General features: G+C 43.0%; 1 protein-coding gene and 1 non-coding gene across 4 annotated transcripts in view; both read right to left on the reverse strand.

The window, feature by feature from the left end:
• Window positions 1-2,216: 2,216 nt before the first annotated feature.
• LOC119165932 (U1 spliceosomal RNA) lies at window positions 2,217-2,384 on the reverse strand. Its single transcript, XR_005109077.2, has one exon. It is a non-coding gene; the product is annotated as a U1 spliceosomal RNA (small nuclear RNA).
• A 1,878-nt stretch (window positions 2,385-4,262) lies between these two features.
• Window positions 4,263-18,683, reverse strand: part of LOC119164256 (toll-interacting protein) — a 30,072-nt gene continuing 15,651 nt past the window's right edge. For all 3 annotated transcript variants that reach the window (XM_037416404.2, XM_037416403.2, XM_075871284.1), the window contains exons 6-8: window positions 15,326-15,419; window positions 14,474-14,613; window positions 4,263-14,016 (exon numbers count right to left, since the gene is read on the reverse strand). In XM_037416404.2, the coding sequence (XP_037272301.2) occupies window positions 13,897-14,016; window positions 14,474-14,613; window positions 15,326-15,419 (354 nt within the window). In that variant the 3' untranslated portion in view covers window positions 4,263-13,896. The remainder of the gene's footprint in view (window positions 14,017-14,473; window positions 14,614-15,325; window positions 15,420-18,683) is intronic.

Here is an 18,683-nt window from a genome sequence, read left to right on the forward strand (position 1 = left end):
TCTGGCAAACACAAACAAGACGGCTTCGGTCGTCCTCCATTCAAGATCGTGTCTAGCCCTTTTTTATTCCGTTCTTCCTTCTTTTGCTCTGCACCCTTCGCGTCTGTGAGTTCAGCGTAAAGATGAGGCGTGGCCGCGGTCACTTCGTCCCGAAGGGACAAGTAGAACAGTAGCTGCTGCAAGCCCTCTTTAGGAAAACACGGTGGATCCTTGTGTGTCGATGGTAACATATCAATTTTCTTTATATATTTTATATGCCGTAAAAGCAGCAACAGCTCCGGCGCATTACACGGAGAAAACAGCAGGTAAGGCTGAAATTATTGGTAAAGCCCGAAACGCATGACAGCAATGCAAAAATAGCATTGTTAATAAAAAGGTAAACATTTTATTATACACGTGAGATAGTACAGGGCACACTAATGCTTGTAGTGGGCAACGAATACACATTATAGGAGTTAAATGTTTACATTTCAAATGTTCCCGCCCATTGACTATCAATTACCAATAAGTTTATTCCAGCCAACGAGAGCAGTAGTCAAAGGGAGGTTAATCAAGTACTAGTGAGCTAACACTGAGGCGCCTGGATATTGGTATGTATCGGTGAAGTTTCTTGAAACCCTGTGTAGTCATTCTTAAATATGCATCACAAATTAGAAACTTCCAGGATTCACTATGCATTTTTCAAGCACGAATTGAACGCTGAACGCTGAAGTCATCCTTTTTTCCTTCTCGGTCAGTGTATCGATTCTTTCCCGCCCCCATCTGAAAGCTTTCTGCACCTAACGTGGTTTTGCTTGGCCTCCGTGATCAGCTCCCTTTTGATCAAGCGATGATGACGTCATTATGTAGCATTACGTGACGTCATAGTTTTCATCCATCACTCGTATTGACGCCGCTGACGGTCAACTTTCGCGTTTCATGAGGCGTAGATCCAAGGCTTTCGAAATAATGGTTAAAGAGAAATCTTGTATAATGTTACAACTAGAGCCATCAGCCTTAAGCTGTTCGCACGTAATAAATGAAGCTATAAACCTCTTTTATCGCCTTATTTGTTTATAGAGGCCACGCGCCGGCGACCTTGCGTGCTCCACGCACCACTGCGCGCGCGTGTCCACGACTCGCGACCAGCGCAAGGCCGAGGTCACCCGCTGTTTTCGCCGTTACGCCCCCTGCCCGCATTTTCTTCTCCCATTTTCTGCCCCTCACTTCCGTCTCTGTTATCTCGGGTCTGAGGTCAGACGCTGTATGCACAAGTCGTGTTTTGGCGATAATAAGGCTTTGTACAGGTTTCGCTGCGAGCAGCTGCCACAGATGGCTCCGAAGGAATTCTTGTAACGATGTGGTGTTAAGGATCCGTACTTAGAATCACCGATACTTAACATGTAATCCCGCGTGGATCCTGAGGAGGGAAGAGGCGCCGCGACTCTCGAGGTGAGGAGGGGTTGGAATGTCCTGACACTCCTCCCTTAAGTTGTATGGTTTAGCGAACTTCCCTTGCTCTATGATCGCGGCAGCCCCTCAACTTGTTCGCGTCCTTCAGCATTCGTTCACATTCGCACTCAGAGCTGTGGTTGTATAGGTGCCCGATTTTACTGCTCTCAACTGTCAAATCAGTACTGCCAGTTCTCCGAAGCAGCACGAGCTTGAGCGTTGTATTTGTGCACTGATTTGCATAGTAGCATTCCAAAGCGTCGAATCGGGGTGACTTGGGAACCGCTTCATGTATAACGCTGCATACTTTAGCAATCAGCTTTGCGATTGTTGTTGCGCTGAGCGGAACGCACGAACGACTGACGGAACAGGACGAGACAAGTGGAGCAGGAACTGCGCCGAATTGTCGCACTCCACTTGTACTGTACTCTTGTTCCGTTAGACGCTCGAGCATATCGCCCAACGCAACTACATTACAACGCCGTGCCAACCGGCCCCAATTGAAGCTTTGCGAAACGTACGATGATCAGGTTTCACATGCTGAGCTGCCTGTTGCTTTATAATGAACAGAGACAGACAACTTGCCAGACACAATGAAATTAATAAAACATATCAAGGAAGCGCATGGCGGACATTAACGTAATAGTTACTGCAGTTTAGAGTTAAAGACAGCATTAGTGTTACCCTACGTTTACATAAAGACAGCATTATATGTGACGTACGTTTTCCTTGGCCTATCAACGTGTCTGGTATACTTCCAACTTTCTTTGGAGAACGTTACTGTGAGGGGAGAGGCGCGCACGCCAAGTCTCCCCACTACCAAAAATTTGATGCCCCTTCAATCTCCACTTTGGAGAGTGAGGCGGACGTCAGCCCCCGAAAAGTGCAAGGGAGACCTCAGTCCGGGGAGCCGACCTTCGTGATCGTCGGCACTCCCTGCATCAGGTAAGTTTCGTATACTCGTAGCCACTGGCTGTGGACCTCAGATGGATCATTCGCAACACCTTCTCAGGTTTGCCGGATACTTTTTGCGACGTTTCTTCCATAACGAGTTGCCATTGTTGACCTCCAGAGGGTAGCCAAGGTTCACTGGACATATATCCCGACGAACTGTTTATTCATCTGTTCTCGCACTTTAAAACCTGCCTAATAAACGTGAAATTTCTTTTCGCAACAATTCCACGCTGTGAATCTTCTCATGTGCTGCGTTTATTGAACAACAGAGCGTTATATTGTTTAGCCACAGCTGTTGCACGTGTTATTTACGGCCATATGGTTCAGCTCACGATAGGCATCAGGGCATATTGAATAGAGCTTTCCTTGATAAATCATGGCACTCGGGCGGAAAGCCACAGCTGGTGTAACTCGCAGTCGGTTATTTTCCGGAGAACAATGTAGTGAGCTTGATTCCTGGCCGCAGCAGCCCCATGGCAAGCATAAAGGCAACTTTTGGTGGAATCTTCCAAGGGCCAGTTGGCAACTTCCACTAGCAGGAATCTATAGTTGCTGTCTACAGAAATGCACAGACAAATATCGGAATCAACAGCAGGAAAAGCTGGTGTCCAATAATTGCAGTTCTTCAGCATTACTGCAATCAGGTAACATGACCTGGTGGAAGTGGCCAACTACCACCAGACGGGATACCACTTGTTGCTACATAAATGCGTGTGAAAAATTGTTATGAAATAGCTGAATCTGCAGAATCATTTCCGCTTCTGTAAATCATTGCTTGATTTACCAATGCACGCGTTGAAACGAGATGTGGTTGAACAGTGCACTGTAATATAAGCAAATATGTTCCGCCGCAACAAGATATGTCTGCTGAGGCATGACGACTGAATTTGTGCGCTGCAGCAAAGAAACATTTAATCCTGTACGACTATAGACCTTTAAGTGGTAGTTTTGTGGTTATCTTTAGTGTTTACCTGCCACAACATTGAGAAGGACTATTGACATGTGATAAGCTCATTGGGGAAATCAATAGGTCCTACGGTCATGCCAAACATTGTGGACGTTGCATGCTTCCTGTAGACAGATGCTTCGGACAAAACCAATTGAACATTTTAAATTACACTTTTCGCTCAACGGGATGGTTGCGGGGAAAAAGGCGTATTTGGCGGCAACCACAATTTTTTTGTGTGACGTTTCACGACCTTTGTTCTGTATGCCCGCTTGGACATACAGTATCACAGTTCTACTCAGCTACTGCACACCTACTCGAGTCTTACATAAGAAGCTACTAAATCCTACCGCGCGCTCCAAGGCACATTTTCCTGAGACAAAGCGCTCTTGTCCAGCATACGTGCCGAAATAATCTCACATTTGGTTGTCCTGTAACAATTTGCCGCGCAAGCTTTCGTAATGGGTTGGAGCATTCAGCGCCCCGCTTGTTACGCAAATCGAATCGTCTCACACCTGATTGTTACTTTACTGTTTTAAAATGAATTATTACACATGTTAGCGCGATTTCTTACCCTACATGAAGCCAGCACAGGGAGGGTCGGTTTGCGACAAAGTTTCAAGCAGCGGCGCAGCTCTGCGGTAGATTGCTGGGCTGCCACGCAGAGGACTGAGTTTCGATTGCCGCTCTGTCCTCAGGATTTTTTTTTATTTAGGCGTTTTTCGTCTTTCGAGTGATAGTGGCTACGGACACCGGCGGTGGCGGACAACTACGGCGCCACAATCAACCCCTTTCATGACAGCTTTCGCTGTAAAACAGGATCACCATCGATAGACCAGAGATTAGTAATCAAAAAGCTAAATTGGCATGTCTCAAACTAAAAATGCCTAATTTATAACATTTCACTAAAAAATCCATACACAAGAAAGTGTTATGTTATGAAAGAAACATCTTTATTATCACATTGCCACCAAACTGTAGTTGTACAGGGAAAAAAAGAAAGAACAGACACAAGTACCAATTATACACAGCCATCTGCCATAAGAAACGAGCTATCATCACCATGTGCAGCCAGTGCACAGGTCGCACGGCACTACTACCAACTTCTCATTCCAATACCAATTCTCATGAGAAGCAAAAGGAAACAGGCTCAGTCAATCTTCCTCAGAAGCTTGCGATAATGTTCACGAACAGTGCATTCACATCACACACAAGATGTTGAAATGCATTTGCACCAACACATTTACGTTACTGCCACTTGGCACTTTCGCAATGCATTTGTAACCCCCCCCCCCCCTCCTCCATTTCCTTGCCATGCCCACTAAGGCAGAACACGAGTTGCGCAGCATTCGAGATTGGCGATAGAAAAAATTATGTGAAATGTCCTCTGGAATCCTCTAGTTGTGCCCACATCTACTGTAAATCTCTGAGGCTGCCGTGTTAGCAGAGCACTGGTCTCGCAGGCATTCAACGTGTGACCTGCTGCGATCAGCTTAGTAGAAGTGAACAGAAACTGATAGCAGCTTATTCGGTTATTCGAGAGTGTAGAGATTGGCCACCATTTTTTACTTCACTGCGCCTATTTCAGATATGCCGCTTGTCTATAGACAAAACTTGAAAAGCTGGCAGTCACACAACAGCCCCCCCTTGCACCTGATGAGGTCGACATGACAACAATGAACAGCTTAACCAGACAACATCAACAAACCACACACCCAGCATACGACTAAGAGATGTGTATGGCACAGCAATCGGGCGTTTCTGCCCTGAAGGCTGCCATGAAAAAATGGCTGTTGGCCTCCTTTTTTAACTTGACTCATTTTACTGAACGCTGTCTGATAAATTTAGGCAAAACAATGTTGCCACCTTACTGCTCGGAAAATTAGCTGTATTAGCACTATTTAATCAGGCAAACCAGAATGTGTCTGACTTCTCTTTAGTGCTCAAATTTTTGAAAAACTGATCGCCAACACTCTCAATGTAAAGTAAAAAGGTTTTACAGAATACACTACGACTGATCTATTAGTTTTCTAAAATATCGCAAGGTCGCATCACAAATTCAGAAGATTATGCAATGTAATCATATTAACACTAGTAGGCAGAGAAACCCGCTAAAAAAAACCCAACAATAGACCTTTTAGAAAAATAAAACCTTTATTACAATTTCTCAGCTAAGTGTTAAGTTTATCTGAGAGATGGCATAAGGCGCACTCCCAGTTGTCGTGAAAAGCCCACACAATGCAATCCATTTAACTTGGCCAACTGCAAAATCGCACGGTTACAGGATCATATGAACAAATGGTCGTTACAGACTTTGAACAGGGTTCTTGTGTAAATCCAGTGACTAGTACCTGCTCAAAGCATGCTGGCAACCATTAAATGTAAGCTGCATTGAGAAATTAAGCTTAGGTAAAACAAAAGTTGGTTGTTAATTCGTTCGCGTAACATGGCGCTGCTGTGTCGCAGCGATTAACCGGTGACCTCGGATCTCAGCAGTGGTGCTTAGTGAAGCAGTCACTGGGTATGTTTTCATTTCTTCTGTGTCATGTTTCAATCAAAGCATCATAGAGAACATTTGGATTTAGCTGCTACGTTCTCACATACAAATACAATCACACTGCTATGCACACGCTCTCCTTGAGTACAGGCAAAGCAAATGTTCACGATTCTCAAAATATATCAAATGTGGTAGTAAAATGAATTGAGTACCCTGTACTTAACTGAGAAGTTGGCAAATTATAAAGGGTGTCATGCATATCTAAGCAGACAACCTCACTGATGCAATCCTTCGTCCTTCCATGACAACGAAATAGTGCTACAGCTCGTCATCTGCATGAACTGTGCAACTACCTGCCAATGTTTGAAACAGCTGCAAACATAACACCCCTTAAGAGTACTGACCGCTGGGCGAGTTGGTAAATCATCACTACAAAACTGCGCGAAAAATCGACAAGAAACAGAGAAGGCACACACACAAGCGCAGACTAACAACTGACATTTTATTGAAAGAAACACTTATATACCTAAAGAAAAACTATGACGTGAAAGATTAGAAGTTGGCAGTGAGATAATCAATCTCTAGTTGGTGCAAAGTCACCGAAGGCCTCGCAACACACGTGTCGCCATACTTGTGTATATAAAAAGCCTCCGCAACTTCTCTCGCTGTCCTATCCCTGTGCCGTGACAACACCCTTGTTTCGTGAAATAAAGGGGAACACTTGCAATCCCTGCAATGTAGGCACAGATTCGACGAAGGGTGGGCCTTCAGCGATGCCCTGTGATCCATTAATCGGTTGTTCAAACATCTTCCAGTTTGCCCAATATAGCACCTACCACATGATAAGGGGATAAGATAAGGGCTTGTGTGTGTGCCTTCTCTGTTTCTTGTCGATTTTTCGCGCAGTTTTGTAGTGATAACACCCCTCAAGCTTATGTTATGCCAACCACCTCTGGCCTGAATAATGTCACCTAGATAGATAACCGACAAGATACGGTATCCAGCTCACAGCAGCCACACTCCTCAATACATCACACAGAAAGAACACTATTACGACAGGTTGTTTCTCAATGCCGCTATAGATAACACATTTATCGAGCAAACTACAGAGTGAAAAGCTAGTAACATAACTGCGAAATTTCATGAGACTGCACATTCCGTGAGCAGTCTTTGCAAAGACTTTCGAAACCATCCCCGCAGTGAACAAGCTAATCTATCACAGCACCGTTTCCTGGGCTGAACTTCCTTGTTACTTCTTGGAAGCGTTTATTATTAAGCAATATATTCAGTCTAAATTTATTTAAAATACTAAGCTACAAAATTTTGGACGCCTTTGAATCAATGTGGCTTCGATATTTATCACAGACTGTACATTTGAAGTAAAAAAAAACACCAAATTTAACAAGACCATGAGGAGAATTTAGGGCAAGTCACTCCTGCAAAATAGTACCAGACATTTATGATGGCCCGATGTTACATTTTCCACATACTCTTTCCTGAAACAGGCATGCACGAGGATATTGACACAAGTTTTGCTTTTTCACGACATTGCAAACAGCAGTGGTGAGAATAGAAGGGACAATTTGTTACTACAATTTTTCCGGCTAGTTAAATTTTTCCTGTTTCGTGAACTTGCATACAAACTAGTTTTGGGCCAGATCGAAGGTGAGCACCATAAGGCATCAAACACTGCAGATGCACTGTGCCTTACTAGCTAGTCTTCATTGGTACATGAATAGCAACAGTTTTAGAAGAACAAGGATAACTAATGGTATTTGTTTTCTGAAACTCCATTGCCGAAGCCCAAGTGTTAATTGCTAATTTCACGAAGAGACTGAACAATTAAGGTATGAGGAAACACTTCTTAAAATTAACTTCCCTAGAGTAAAGTCAGTTCTATGCCTGCACAAGCATATTCAATGTGCAAAAACCAAAACTAAGCTTGTTAGAAGTGCAACACGATATCACGCTGCAAGTGGTATTTACAGCAAAAGGCTTTAATACAGGACACAGGTTGATGTGTGCACAGGTGGGAGCAAGCCATTTAAATATTGTCAGTCTTTTTTGACTAACCTTACACTATGTACAAAGGTAGGGTGGTTTCTGGCACAGCACCAGGATCTATTAAAAACTAAGCTTATGGCAGATTAGAAAGCAGAAAGAAATACCTATTATAACTATGCAAGTATAGTAGTCTACAGCATAATCATACGAGACACCACACACTCCCAGGTGTGATCAATAATGATCACAGTTAGCAGCCTCAAGCTCTATCCATGCATTCAGAACTTGATGCTAAAGCACAAATCTACGGCTCTTTGAGACAACACCAAATATTGCGCTGCAAACTCACAAAGCATTTTAAATGAAACAGATGACAGGACCGAAATATGATGTACCCTTTTCGGCAACATTCATAAAATGTACTGGGCCGGCGAACTAAGCACATTGAGAGGAATTCATTATTTCAAAATAAATTGTAGATGAAAAAAATCATAGCGTCTTGCCAAAGACTTGCTCACAGCAAGTGTGTCAACCTCAACCTCTTTATAGTATAAACCGACAAGAAGGTAGCTTCGTTATCATCTGCGTCCACCCTAAATGTACACCTGTTACAATGCAATAGCAGTGATACATTTTTCCATTTATTTCGTTCATCCACTTGCGTTATATTGAGGTTGCAACACACCTTTAGAGAGGCTGCTTCAATAGAGAATAAGGAATGCACAGCATTCATAGAAAAGTGAGTCTCACTCGCACAACTGCAACCAAAGTGAACAGCATGTGAATCTTCCGACACCCCACGAGGTGAGCGAGAAATAAAGCGAGACTTTTTCCAAAAGCGCGTATCAAAACTAAGAAATATATAGCATTACAACATAAAAAACAGCAAAAAATAGTAGGACAAATATTCTAAAAATGTAAGTTCCTATACTCATTCTCTCATTCGTAGGATCACAAGGTTATGCACGCTTCTTTCGGCAACGAGGCTGGCTCAATCTGACTCAACTTTCGTGCAAAGGTGCATTTCGTGGTAAATGCAGTCTAACGCCGCATTCTGTTGCATCGTTTGCCTCTTTAGAAGGAGTTCAAACAAATAGCTCCATGTCAGATCACAAATAGAGATTTTGCCGAAGCCCTATCATAAGTGTATATTAACAAGAAACAGCATCTGCCTCAACATTTTATCCAGCTATGCCAGATGACAGATACAGCATTTCAAGGACTGCCAACAGAGAACCTACCTGTCTTTCAGAAGAGTTAAACAAGGTGTGTTTCTAGATTGTATTAGACAGAACATTCAAAAGAATGAAAAATGGCACTACCTTTCATCACAACGGCACAATGTTGTACGCGCTTTTGTTTGTTGTCTCTCGGACAGAGCCTGCCACTGTTTTGGCCCCACAAGTTTTAGAACTGCCCTCGTTACACTGCAAACAAAAAAACAATTCTAGGCAAAAGAGTCAATGCCTCCCATACACGGTGTTAAACTGCATGCACCACAATATATTGCCTCTGCACAAAATTTTGAACACGACAGAACCATCTCCTATTTACGCGACAGGAACTACCACGCAGTTCCCGTCCGCTCTAGGAATGCCCCTAAACCTGACCCAAATAATGCTTCTTGGCGATTACCAGGCTAGCTTCACATAACGTGGCCCCTTCAGCAACAGTTGTGAGAACTCAAATCAGCATACGCTCCTCAAGCAGCTCTTTATTGAAAGAGCTGCCAAGAGGGACTAAATATTTTAAGTTTCATTACACTGAGTGGTGCCTCGCTGCACCCGAAGTTCAAGAAACATTCGAGGTTGAGACTTTTGTGTATATAACTTGAAAAAAAAAACGGGGCTCCCATCTAAACATCGGCTGAATAAACAGTTATGTGAAAGCGCATCTACTTTTATACTTATAACCTTGCAGCAACCAAAGTTATTCTTGTACATATAAGCCTTATATATATATACTACATATATATATATATAAACATGGGCTGTAAATATGTTACCCCGATTAAACATCTTATACACACACTCGACTGCTCAACAAACGTCCCACCAATTTTTCGAGGACAACACTCGCGGCTATTATGCCTGTAACACAGACTGAACTGCTCAACGCATTTTTTTTTTTTTGAACGTCAGTTGCACAAAACCTGCTCCATGGGTGCGCTTAAAGGCGTTAAACCTGCCACTTGCACCACATGGCAATCCAAAACTCGTTTAGATTGAATGTGTATTCTCAGTTCAAAGTTACCTAGCACTTGCAGATACGGATTGCCAACAGGTTTCTAGATACAATGAAGTCTTAATAATAACGCTGCTCTCTCATAAAAACAGCTTTGTAACAGTCGCCAACTGATAATTTGTGCTGCTTCGGGCCAATGCCAATGGCTGTATAGACTTAATGCACAATGAGACACAAGCGAAATTTCTGAAAAGAATAATGCGCACTGTACGATATTTCACATTGAACTTTGCAAATACTTGATAATTCAGCCATGCAGTGAAACACACGTGTCCATGTCCGAAAGCTACACCTTTCCAAATTTTAAAATATTTCAATCATCCAGATTGGCTCAGAACAAGTCGAGCCATATTACTAAGCCATACAATTTGTATTTCTGCGATTAGGCATGTGTTTCATTATGCACATTTATTATTAGCCGTGTGTTTCATTATGCACATTTAGAATTACTCAATTTGCATTCAGCGACTTGAATTTCTTCAAACCATAGCAAAAAAACAGTGCAATGCAATGAAGACAAGAAAGAGCAAACTGGAGAAGTGCTGGTCTCATTTGGTCTCCTTTGTGTTTGTTGTATTGCACTGTTTTCTGCTAAGACTATGTAACGAGTTCAAGGACACATGCTTTTAAAGTACTTTACACTATTTCAAGTATCGACAACTGTGTCATTTGGAGTCTGCACCCGAGGGCAGCTAAGAAAGTGATTTACAATAGCTGTTGCAAAATATACTATCATTTTCGCAGTTGGCAGCACACTTGGCACTTATGTTTCCAGAGAAAAAGAAACGGTTGATGTACTCCCTTTTTCCCTTGCAGCAACAGCATAGGAATGGTCGAGGTATGGGCAGCGTTTGTTTAGTGATACCTTCCGCTCAATTGGCTATTACTACAATGTAACCTCATTACAACAGACGTCTATAGTGAAGAAGATATTGGTCTGTTGTAAAAGAATATGCAAAGTCTACGTCTCGTTACCACAGACCATTACAAAAACATTGAATAGGCATGTTACAGCCAGAGAAAATCGCAAGTCATAGACGGGTTTACTCTCAACGGTGACATAAAAAAAATTCCTTTTTGAAAATCAACCCTAGTTTCTGTGTCCCCTTTTTAAAAAATCTGATTCCAAGATACCTTCACTAAAAACTACGCAGAAGTGCAGTAAAAAATGTTTGCACATGCTGAAGTGACAAAAATTATAGAAGAAGTAAAAAAAAAAAGTGGTGTTATTCAAAATATTGCAGCTCCTAACAGCACATTCATCGAAAATCGCGCTACTCGGTAACGTTTTTTCGTACTCGTTCTATATTCACAGGTCGCAATGTAGTTAAAGGGGCCCTGAAACCCTTTTTCAAGTAACCATGGAATGAATTAGCTGATAGAGCTTATTGCCTCACGAATTCAACGCCACAAAAATGTTAAGAATCCGTACAGTATGAGTGGAGTTACAAAGATTTGTCGCAAGCTGCCTTCACATTCTCTCTCCTCTCGTTCCATCGAAAGCGTGGGAAGCTAAGCAGGGGGCTGATGGCAGGGGCAAAGAAAATATGTCACGTGTGCCTGGTGGCCTTGGCCATTTTTTTTTCTTCGAACACACAGCTTCTTTAGTGTGATCATGCGTACACATGTGGACAAGTCACGGCCTCTTGCGGAGATTTCTATAACGACCGAGCAAGCCATCTTCATATCGGCCAAAGGCTGATAGATGGTCTTCCATGAGTAATTTTTGAGCACCTTCTGTCTTTTGTTCAGAGTAAAGAAAGCAATTCTAGCTGATTTTGATAACTTAGTGCGAATTCCAGGCAGCAAGCTGCGCTATAATATTTGGCTCCCGTGTTCTTGAGGGCCTCTACTACCAATTGGCACCATTTTCTGACCATGCTCAAAAATTGTTTCAGAGCCCCTTTAAGGCAAGTGGAAGTTCAGTTATCAGATTACAATAGCACACCGAACTTTTCACCAACATCGCAGATGCACATGTCGAACCCATTGCAAAACTGTCTCGTTGAACCCGTTACTTATCAGCACTCGGACCTTGGGTCGAAGCCTACCACGGGACAACTATTTATATTCACAATAGAGCGTGACGCACTTTGAAACATCAGGCACCGTGGCCATGAACATCGCAACCGAGATTTGTGTTCGAAATTGTGGCTAGGCCTAACTACGCTCCAAACTTTGCAGCCATGCTTATCGCATTAGCGGGCATGCGAAAGCGAATAAGCCGTATTGTGCTTCCTTGAAAGATATGAAGTACATCACCCGCTGGCTCCTGAGAACCACGGATGGACATTTTGTGCATCGGCAGTGCAACTCCCGGCCAAGTGAGCTTGGTGCGCAGCGACTGCTTGTAGCAGCAGCTAGCGATTTTGCACATCAGCGCCCCAAAACGTAAGACCAAGCACGCTGCGCACCCATTTTTTTTATCGTCTTAGCTAGGCATAACTGCCTATTATTAGACTGCAGATCAGCCGCCTTTATTTTAAGATTGGTACACTGATATTCGCGGCGCACCTTTCCTGTCCCCAAATTATGCCGATGTTTGAGTTGCAAGTTATTGATGTGGGACGTTTGCGGTAGAAAAGTCCGCTGTAAAGGGGTGTCGGCCACCTTGGTAGCTTCAGATTTTAGTCAATTATATCTGAATGTCCGTTGTACCAAAACGTGTGGTACACGAAGCTCAATCAACAGAATAAATAAGATGGTTGGCATAACGATGCCAATTGTTATCTTTTATGAGAAATTTTGTTGTAAGGAGATCTGTTGTAAAGACGTTATACCGTATAACCAAATCTGCCGTTGATGGCGAACTGATCTAAATAAGAATGTGGACAAGGCATCAGTCCGACCCATCTTAAACCGTAAAAACGGCGCAAGAATGCTTATCACAGGGAGTAGTAACACCACTCTCTTTACGTCACATGTCAGCGACTAAGCACATCTGCGTGCAGCAAGAAACTGACCAGTGCAAATGACATTTCTGGATGATCACTTTCCAGGATCGTTCTTTTTCTTTTTTTCACGCGATTTCGAATGATCATACCTTTATCACGCTATTTCGTATGATCATAGCTGAACGCATCGACAGAGCACAGCATGCAACGACGCGCGATGAGGCTGCACACTTGGTACTATGCCAGGGGTGCCTCACGGTGCGCTGTGTTCTAGGTGCGCGAAACCGACGACATCCCTGAAAGTGACAATCTGAGAATAAGATGCACTCTATATTTGGTCGATCTCTAAATAATGCCCCACATTTTCTGACCTTTGCCTTCGAGTTCAAATTATCATTTGGCGACTGCATATACAATGTTAATTACAAGCATATATTTGTTACCGCGATAACTGCAAGACAAAAATTTTTACCTGATTATATCCGACAATTTTTCACATTCTTTTAACAGCAACTCTAGATAAAATGTGCCTATACATAAATATAGAACGTTTGTGTGGCATCTCCCAAACCTCTGCCAAGCAAGAAACACTCCTTCATGTTATTACAATTAGAAAACTTGCTGCATTCACTGCAGCCATCGCCACAGCGACGCCAAAGACGTGAACGCAGCAGCAACCTTAGACATAAAGGCATTACGAAACTCAATGTCCCAGACTTTCATTGGCAGTAACCTCGCCAATACGGCACAGGTACAAAACACGCCACCAGCCTCGCTCCCATCATAGTGCTTGCTCTTTGCGAAAACCTTTCACAATAGAAACAAAAAAGAAAGGTCCCTTAAGACTTGACTACTTCCTGCCTCGGTTAAGGTTTTCTCGCACGCTGAGTGCCCTCCCTATCAACTTGCTATGTACAGGACAGCTCCTAAGCATTGGCGTCATTCATGGCGAGCAGCGCATTGACCGTTGCATCCTTGTTGCCTCGGTGGGACTCTAGAACACCCTTGACCACTTCGGCGTCCATCTCTGGGAACATTTCTTGAACCTGCATTGAATATGCAGTCGCATTGTTTAAAATTATGCTGTTTTACCGTGCCGAAAATGACAGTTTGATCCTAATGTATGTCACTGCTTTGTGCGCTTTTTCTTTGTTACCCTGTATGCGTGGTACTTCCATAGCAGATCACATGTATGATGTGGCATGGCATGATATATGATAAGGTATAGAAGATACCATATCACATCATACATGCCGTATCCTAAATGGCAAGTGCATCATCCGCACACAGCACAAAAGATTTGACAGAAAAGCAGCAGCCACAGAGTTTCTTTAGAAAGAAAATACAAGGAGTATCAATGACGTCTAAACGTACTGCAAAACATGTAGACTTTTTTCAAGAGTATGAGGGGTTAGCTGGACAACAAAATGACTCTGCCAATTATGACAATTTAGACTTGTAATTAGGCTGATAACGAATTAAGAAGTTGGTGCTATTACTCGCCTGCTTCACATCTTCTTCAGTGATTGGGACTGGTGCCGGCTGTTGCTGAGCTGCTGGCTGCAAAGCCGGATTGTAGCCAGGACCAGCAGCCACCACGCCAGGTCGTGCAACAGGGACAGCGTATGGTGGGTACACATAGCCTAGAACATTGATAAGAAACATACGGCTGGTACACGCACTTCGAAAAACATTTTGTATGGGCCGACTGCAACAAAATGCCACTTGGGCTAGACTCGTCAGTGACATGTACAGTACAGTTTTCCTTAGTAGAAACTGTTCAAATGGCACAACATCTAATATAGTTGCTTTAGTATCTGAATTTTGTAACCTGATACATATCCCTCAGCAAAATTAAGCTCCTGTTGAACAGGGAATGCATTCTTAATGTCCCCTTAACTTAATTTCCATTTCATTATGACTTTTTGGGCATGCATGGTACGCTCGCTGCTGTTCGTGCTGTCATATAACTTCGCCTATCTTTCATTCCTTCTCTATTCTTTCCCTCCCATTTCCCCTTCCCACGCATATGGTAGCAAATCAGGAACAATCTTATTAACCACCCTGCTTCTCCTTTGATTTTCTCTCTCTTGACATCTCAAACTCTAATACAACAAATATATGCATTTAGTGAACTGGAATATACCAGCTAGGTTTAAAAGGTTTCTACCACATATCGGCATTTCATAAAAATATGCATGTGAAGTTCACACAATGTAAGTACATGTGCCAGCTTTTTTATTCCTGACATGCACCATCGCAAAGTGAGTCTTCAAAGCGATTATCAAAACACCTCCGTCTTCAAATGCTGCTTTTTTTCATAAGCTTCAGAGTTCACAGGCATGCACCACATACCAGCAGCGGCAGGGTACTGCACCACACCCGGCATCATGTAGGGTGTGTTGACCAGAACCACAGGCGGTGCGGCGAGGGAGCCCGGAGGAATCGCCTGAAACAGTAAAAAAACAAAAAAAGGCCCCATTAAGGCGTGACTACCCCGGCAAGCCTTATCTCAGATTGGTACTGACATGCCAAACAGTGCTGTCACATGATGCGCTGTCTTAGTCAAATCTGGACATATGAACCCCGAAGAAGATAACAATACAGTCTGATGTATTGGTAATTCAATATAGTAGGCACGTTCCAGGTAGTACACTTCCCTGCATGGTGGTCAAGCTCTTCCCAACTTGTACAAGGGCGCAACTTACACACAGGAACATACGGTATACAATTGCATGATATTTCCAGAAGGATGTTGCAACTGTTCCGTACCAGGTTTAACAGAACACACAGTAGAACCCTGCTTCTACATTCCACAGTTATACATTTTCCCACGTATAATGTTGCTCACATTCGGTCCCAGCACATAATCTACAGACACCTACGCATTGCGAACTGTCACTGCACTGAATGTGCTGAGGAAGTATGTGAACAACTTTGACGATGTGAACTGCTACAGGGCTATCCAAGCACTCAAATAAGGTCTGGTTCGTGCATGGGCACGAAAGAAACACTAAATTTACAGTAGGGACTTAATTAAGCCATAAACTTATGAATAATTTTTTCTGAAGAATAGCTATGTTCAATGTACTTTATTATTATTAGCGCTTTTTTCCATTTGAACTACGCTCGCATTATGCGTTTTCACACAAAAAAATTTTACTGTCACATTTATGCCACGTCAGTTGATGTTCTCCAAATAGCAGCGTCAGGACCTTGACATGTAATGCCATGTCACGGTTACTCTAATGAGTCAAATCGAATGCAGTATCCCAAATCGCAGTTCAAAAACTTACAAGAGGACATCCACCATAACGCTGAAAGGCAAGAAAAGTAGAAAATAGACTATGGGCTGAAAGCACAATGCACACAACATGCAGAGAATGTGAACCCAGGAGCCATTTGCAAGGCATCTGAATTTAAGCTAAAAAAGCCAGACAGCTTTACAGGCTTTGAGTGAGTTTTGTGTTTGCTGGGCAGTATAAATTCAACTGCCCTTACACATGTACCTTGCGACACTTGCTTTCACATCAAATTCTTCTACACAAGTACTCGAGAATTAATGCAATTTTCAGCACAAAGCTGGTTATATTAAGCCTGGTAAAAGGCAAATAGTAAGCAACATACAGGAATTATTTCTCCCTTAACATTTGTTAGTGTGTATAAAAGCATGACAGCGTGCCCTAAGTTCTCACGTTTACTCGCATAAAAAAATCGGGAGGTAACATTAGGATGCGGGTTATCTATAGACGTCAGTGTCCGAGGAGCATCACTGCAATACACAGGAATATATATATATTTTTTAATACTTCGCCGATTTTAGTGGGGCTGCAGTTTATATGTTGGGGCGGGTAATATGTGAGAAAATATGGCATATGATAAAGAGACTGCGACCGTGTATGTGCTGCAACAAGAAATGAACTTTGCTAAGGCACGTTGCCGGGCTAGTTGGTTGAGATGTGCACTGTGTGTGTGTGCATCTCTCCTTTGTGTGTGTCAGGCACAAGTATCTTCACAGCGGAAGCCTACGCGATACTTGTGGCGGCTAAACACATCAAGCAATTACAAATACAAAAAGCAGTAATTTATACAGACTCCCTCAGTGTAGTAACGGCTCTGCACACTCTTAAAAAGCACAAAAACCCAGTCCTTGTCTCACTTTACTCCATTTTATGCACACTATACACACTCAAACAACATGTTGTAGTGTGCTGGGTGCCAGGGCACCGTGAGATTCAAGGCAACGTGAGGGCGGATCAGCTCGCTGCATCCGTCCACAAAAGCACTGCCCCTACACCCATGTCGATCCCGGCCGTTGATCTTAAGCCGTCTCTCAAACGAAACCTCAGAGTATACTGGCAGAGCAAGTGGGATACACACACACAAAACAAACTACACGTTATTAAGCCACACCTTGGTCATTGGCTGCCCGTATCGAAATCGCGTCATACAGAGGTAATACTAACGAGACTCAGGATAGGACACACATACACGACACACACACACCTTTTGTCCGGTGGCGATCCACCATTGTGTGACAGATGTGGTGAAGTATTGACAGTAGTTCACATTTTAATTGAGTGCAAACAATTGGACACTGTAAGAAAACAACACTTTCCATTACCCTACCGACAACATATACCTTTACACCCTGCAATGTTCCTCGGTAGGGAACCACTTTTTAGTCACAAATCATTGTTAGCGTTTTTTAAAGAAATTCATAGTTTTCATATCATATACCCGGGCATCCCGTAGCATGACCTCTCCAGAGAGGTTTTTGCTGCGGTGGTTACACAAGAAAGCACTTGCCTCACGGCCCTTGGACGCAAGGGTATGAACGAGTGAGGCACTTGTGCTAATGCCATACATATCAACCATCGTTCTTATTATCACCAACTTTTGTTATCTACTCACACCACACACACCTTTCACGGCATGGTCATGATTTTAATACTTGTATGTTCTTACCCGCCTTACGGCGTGGAATTTTACGGCCCTTATACAGCCGCTTATCACAATCATTGTCTATATTTTTAGTAAGATGAACTGGCGCTCTTTGGCCGTGAAATGGCCCTTGCGCCACAAAACATCAAACATCATCATCATCATCATCACCTTTGTGTGTGTCCTTGTCGTGGTGCGCTATACCAGTGAAAATGCTGCAACAAGACCTGTGCAAATGTGCTTGACTGTGCGAAGTTGCATGGCTGCATAAAGCACATATGAGTATGTATAGGTGATGTAACTGAGCCCATAACTGTATGACAGTGTACGGTAAAACTGTTACCACGCGCTTGATGGTGCAATAGTACATGGCTGTGTGAATACAAAAGATAAAGTAGCAGTTGGGCAAATGATGAAAACTTGCAGTTAGAATTCCATAACGAGGATGTGTGTGGGAGCAGATGTTTCAACTAACGAAGTTATCTTCTTTCATTCATTCATTCGCTGTTTATTCAGACAAAAACAAAGATTGCCTAGGTTGAAGGGACTAAAGGAAGATTACCCCTGCCTGACTAAGGTCCCTCTACTTTACAGCTGCAACTGCTTCTCCAGCCTTGAAGAAGCCAAGTCCACCTGTTGAACATCGGCTCCAACATGCATGTGCACACATACACAAGCACACATATCACCCCCCGTTAAGAAAAATTTCATGGCTGTGAGAGAGCACCCGAGAAAATGGACGTGGTGAAACAGTCAACAGAACCAAATG

The sequence above is a fragment of the Rhipicephalus microplus genome, chromosome 8 (genome assembly GCF_043290135.1).
Source record: "Rhipicephalus microplus isolate Deutch F79 chromosome 8, USDA_Rmic, whole genome shotgun sequence".
In the NCBI taxonomy this organism is placed as follows: domain Eukaryota; kingdom Metazoa; phylum Arthropoda; class Arachnida; order Ixodida; family Ixodidae; genus Rhipicephalus; species Rhipicephalus microplus.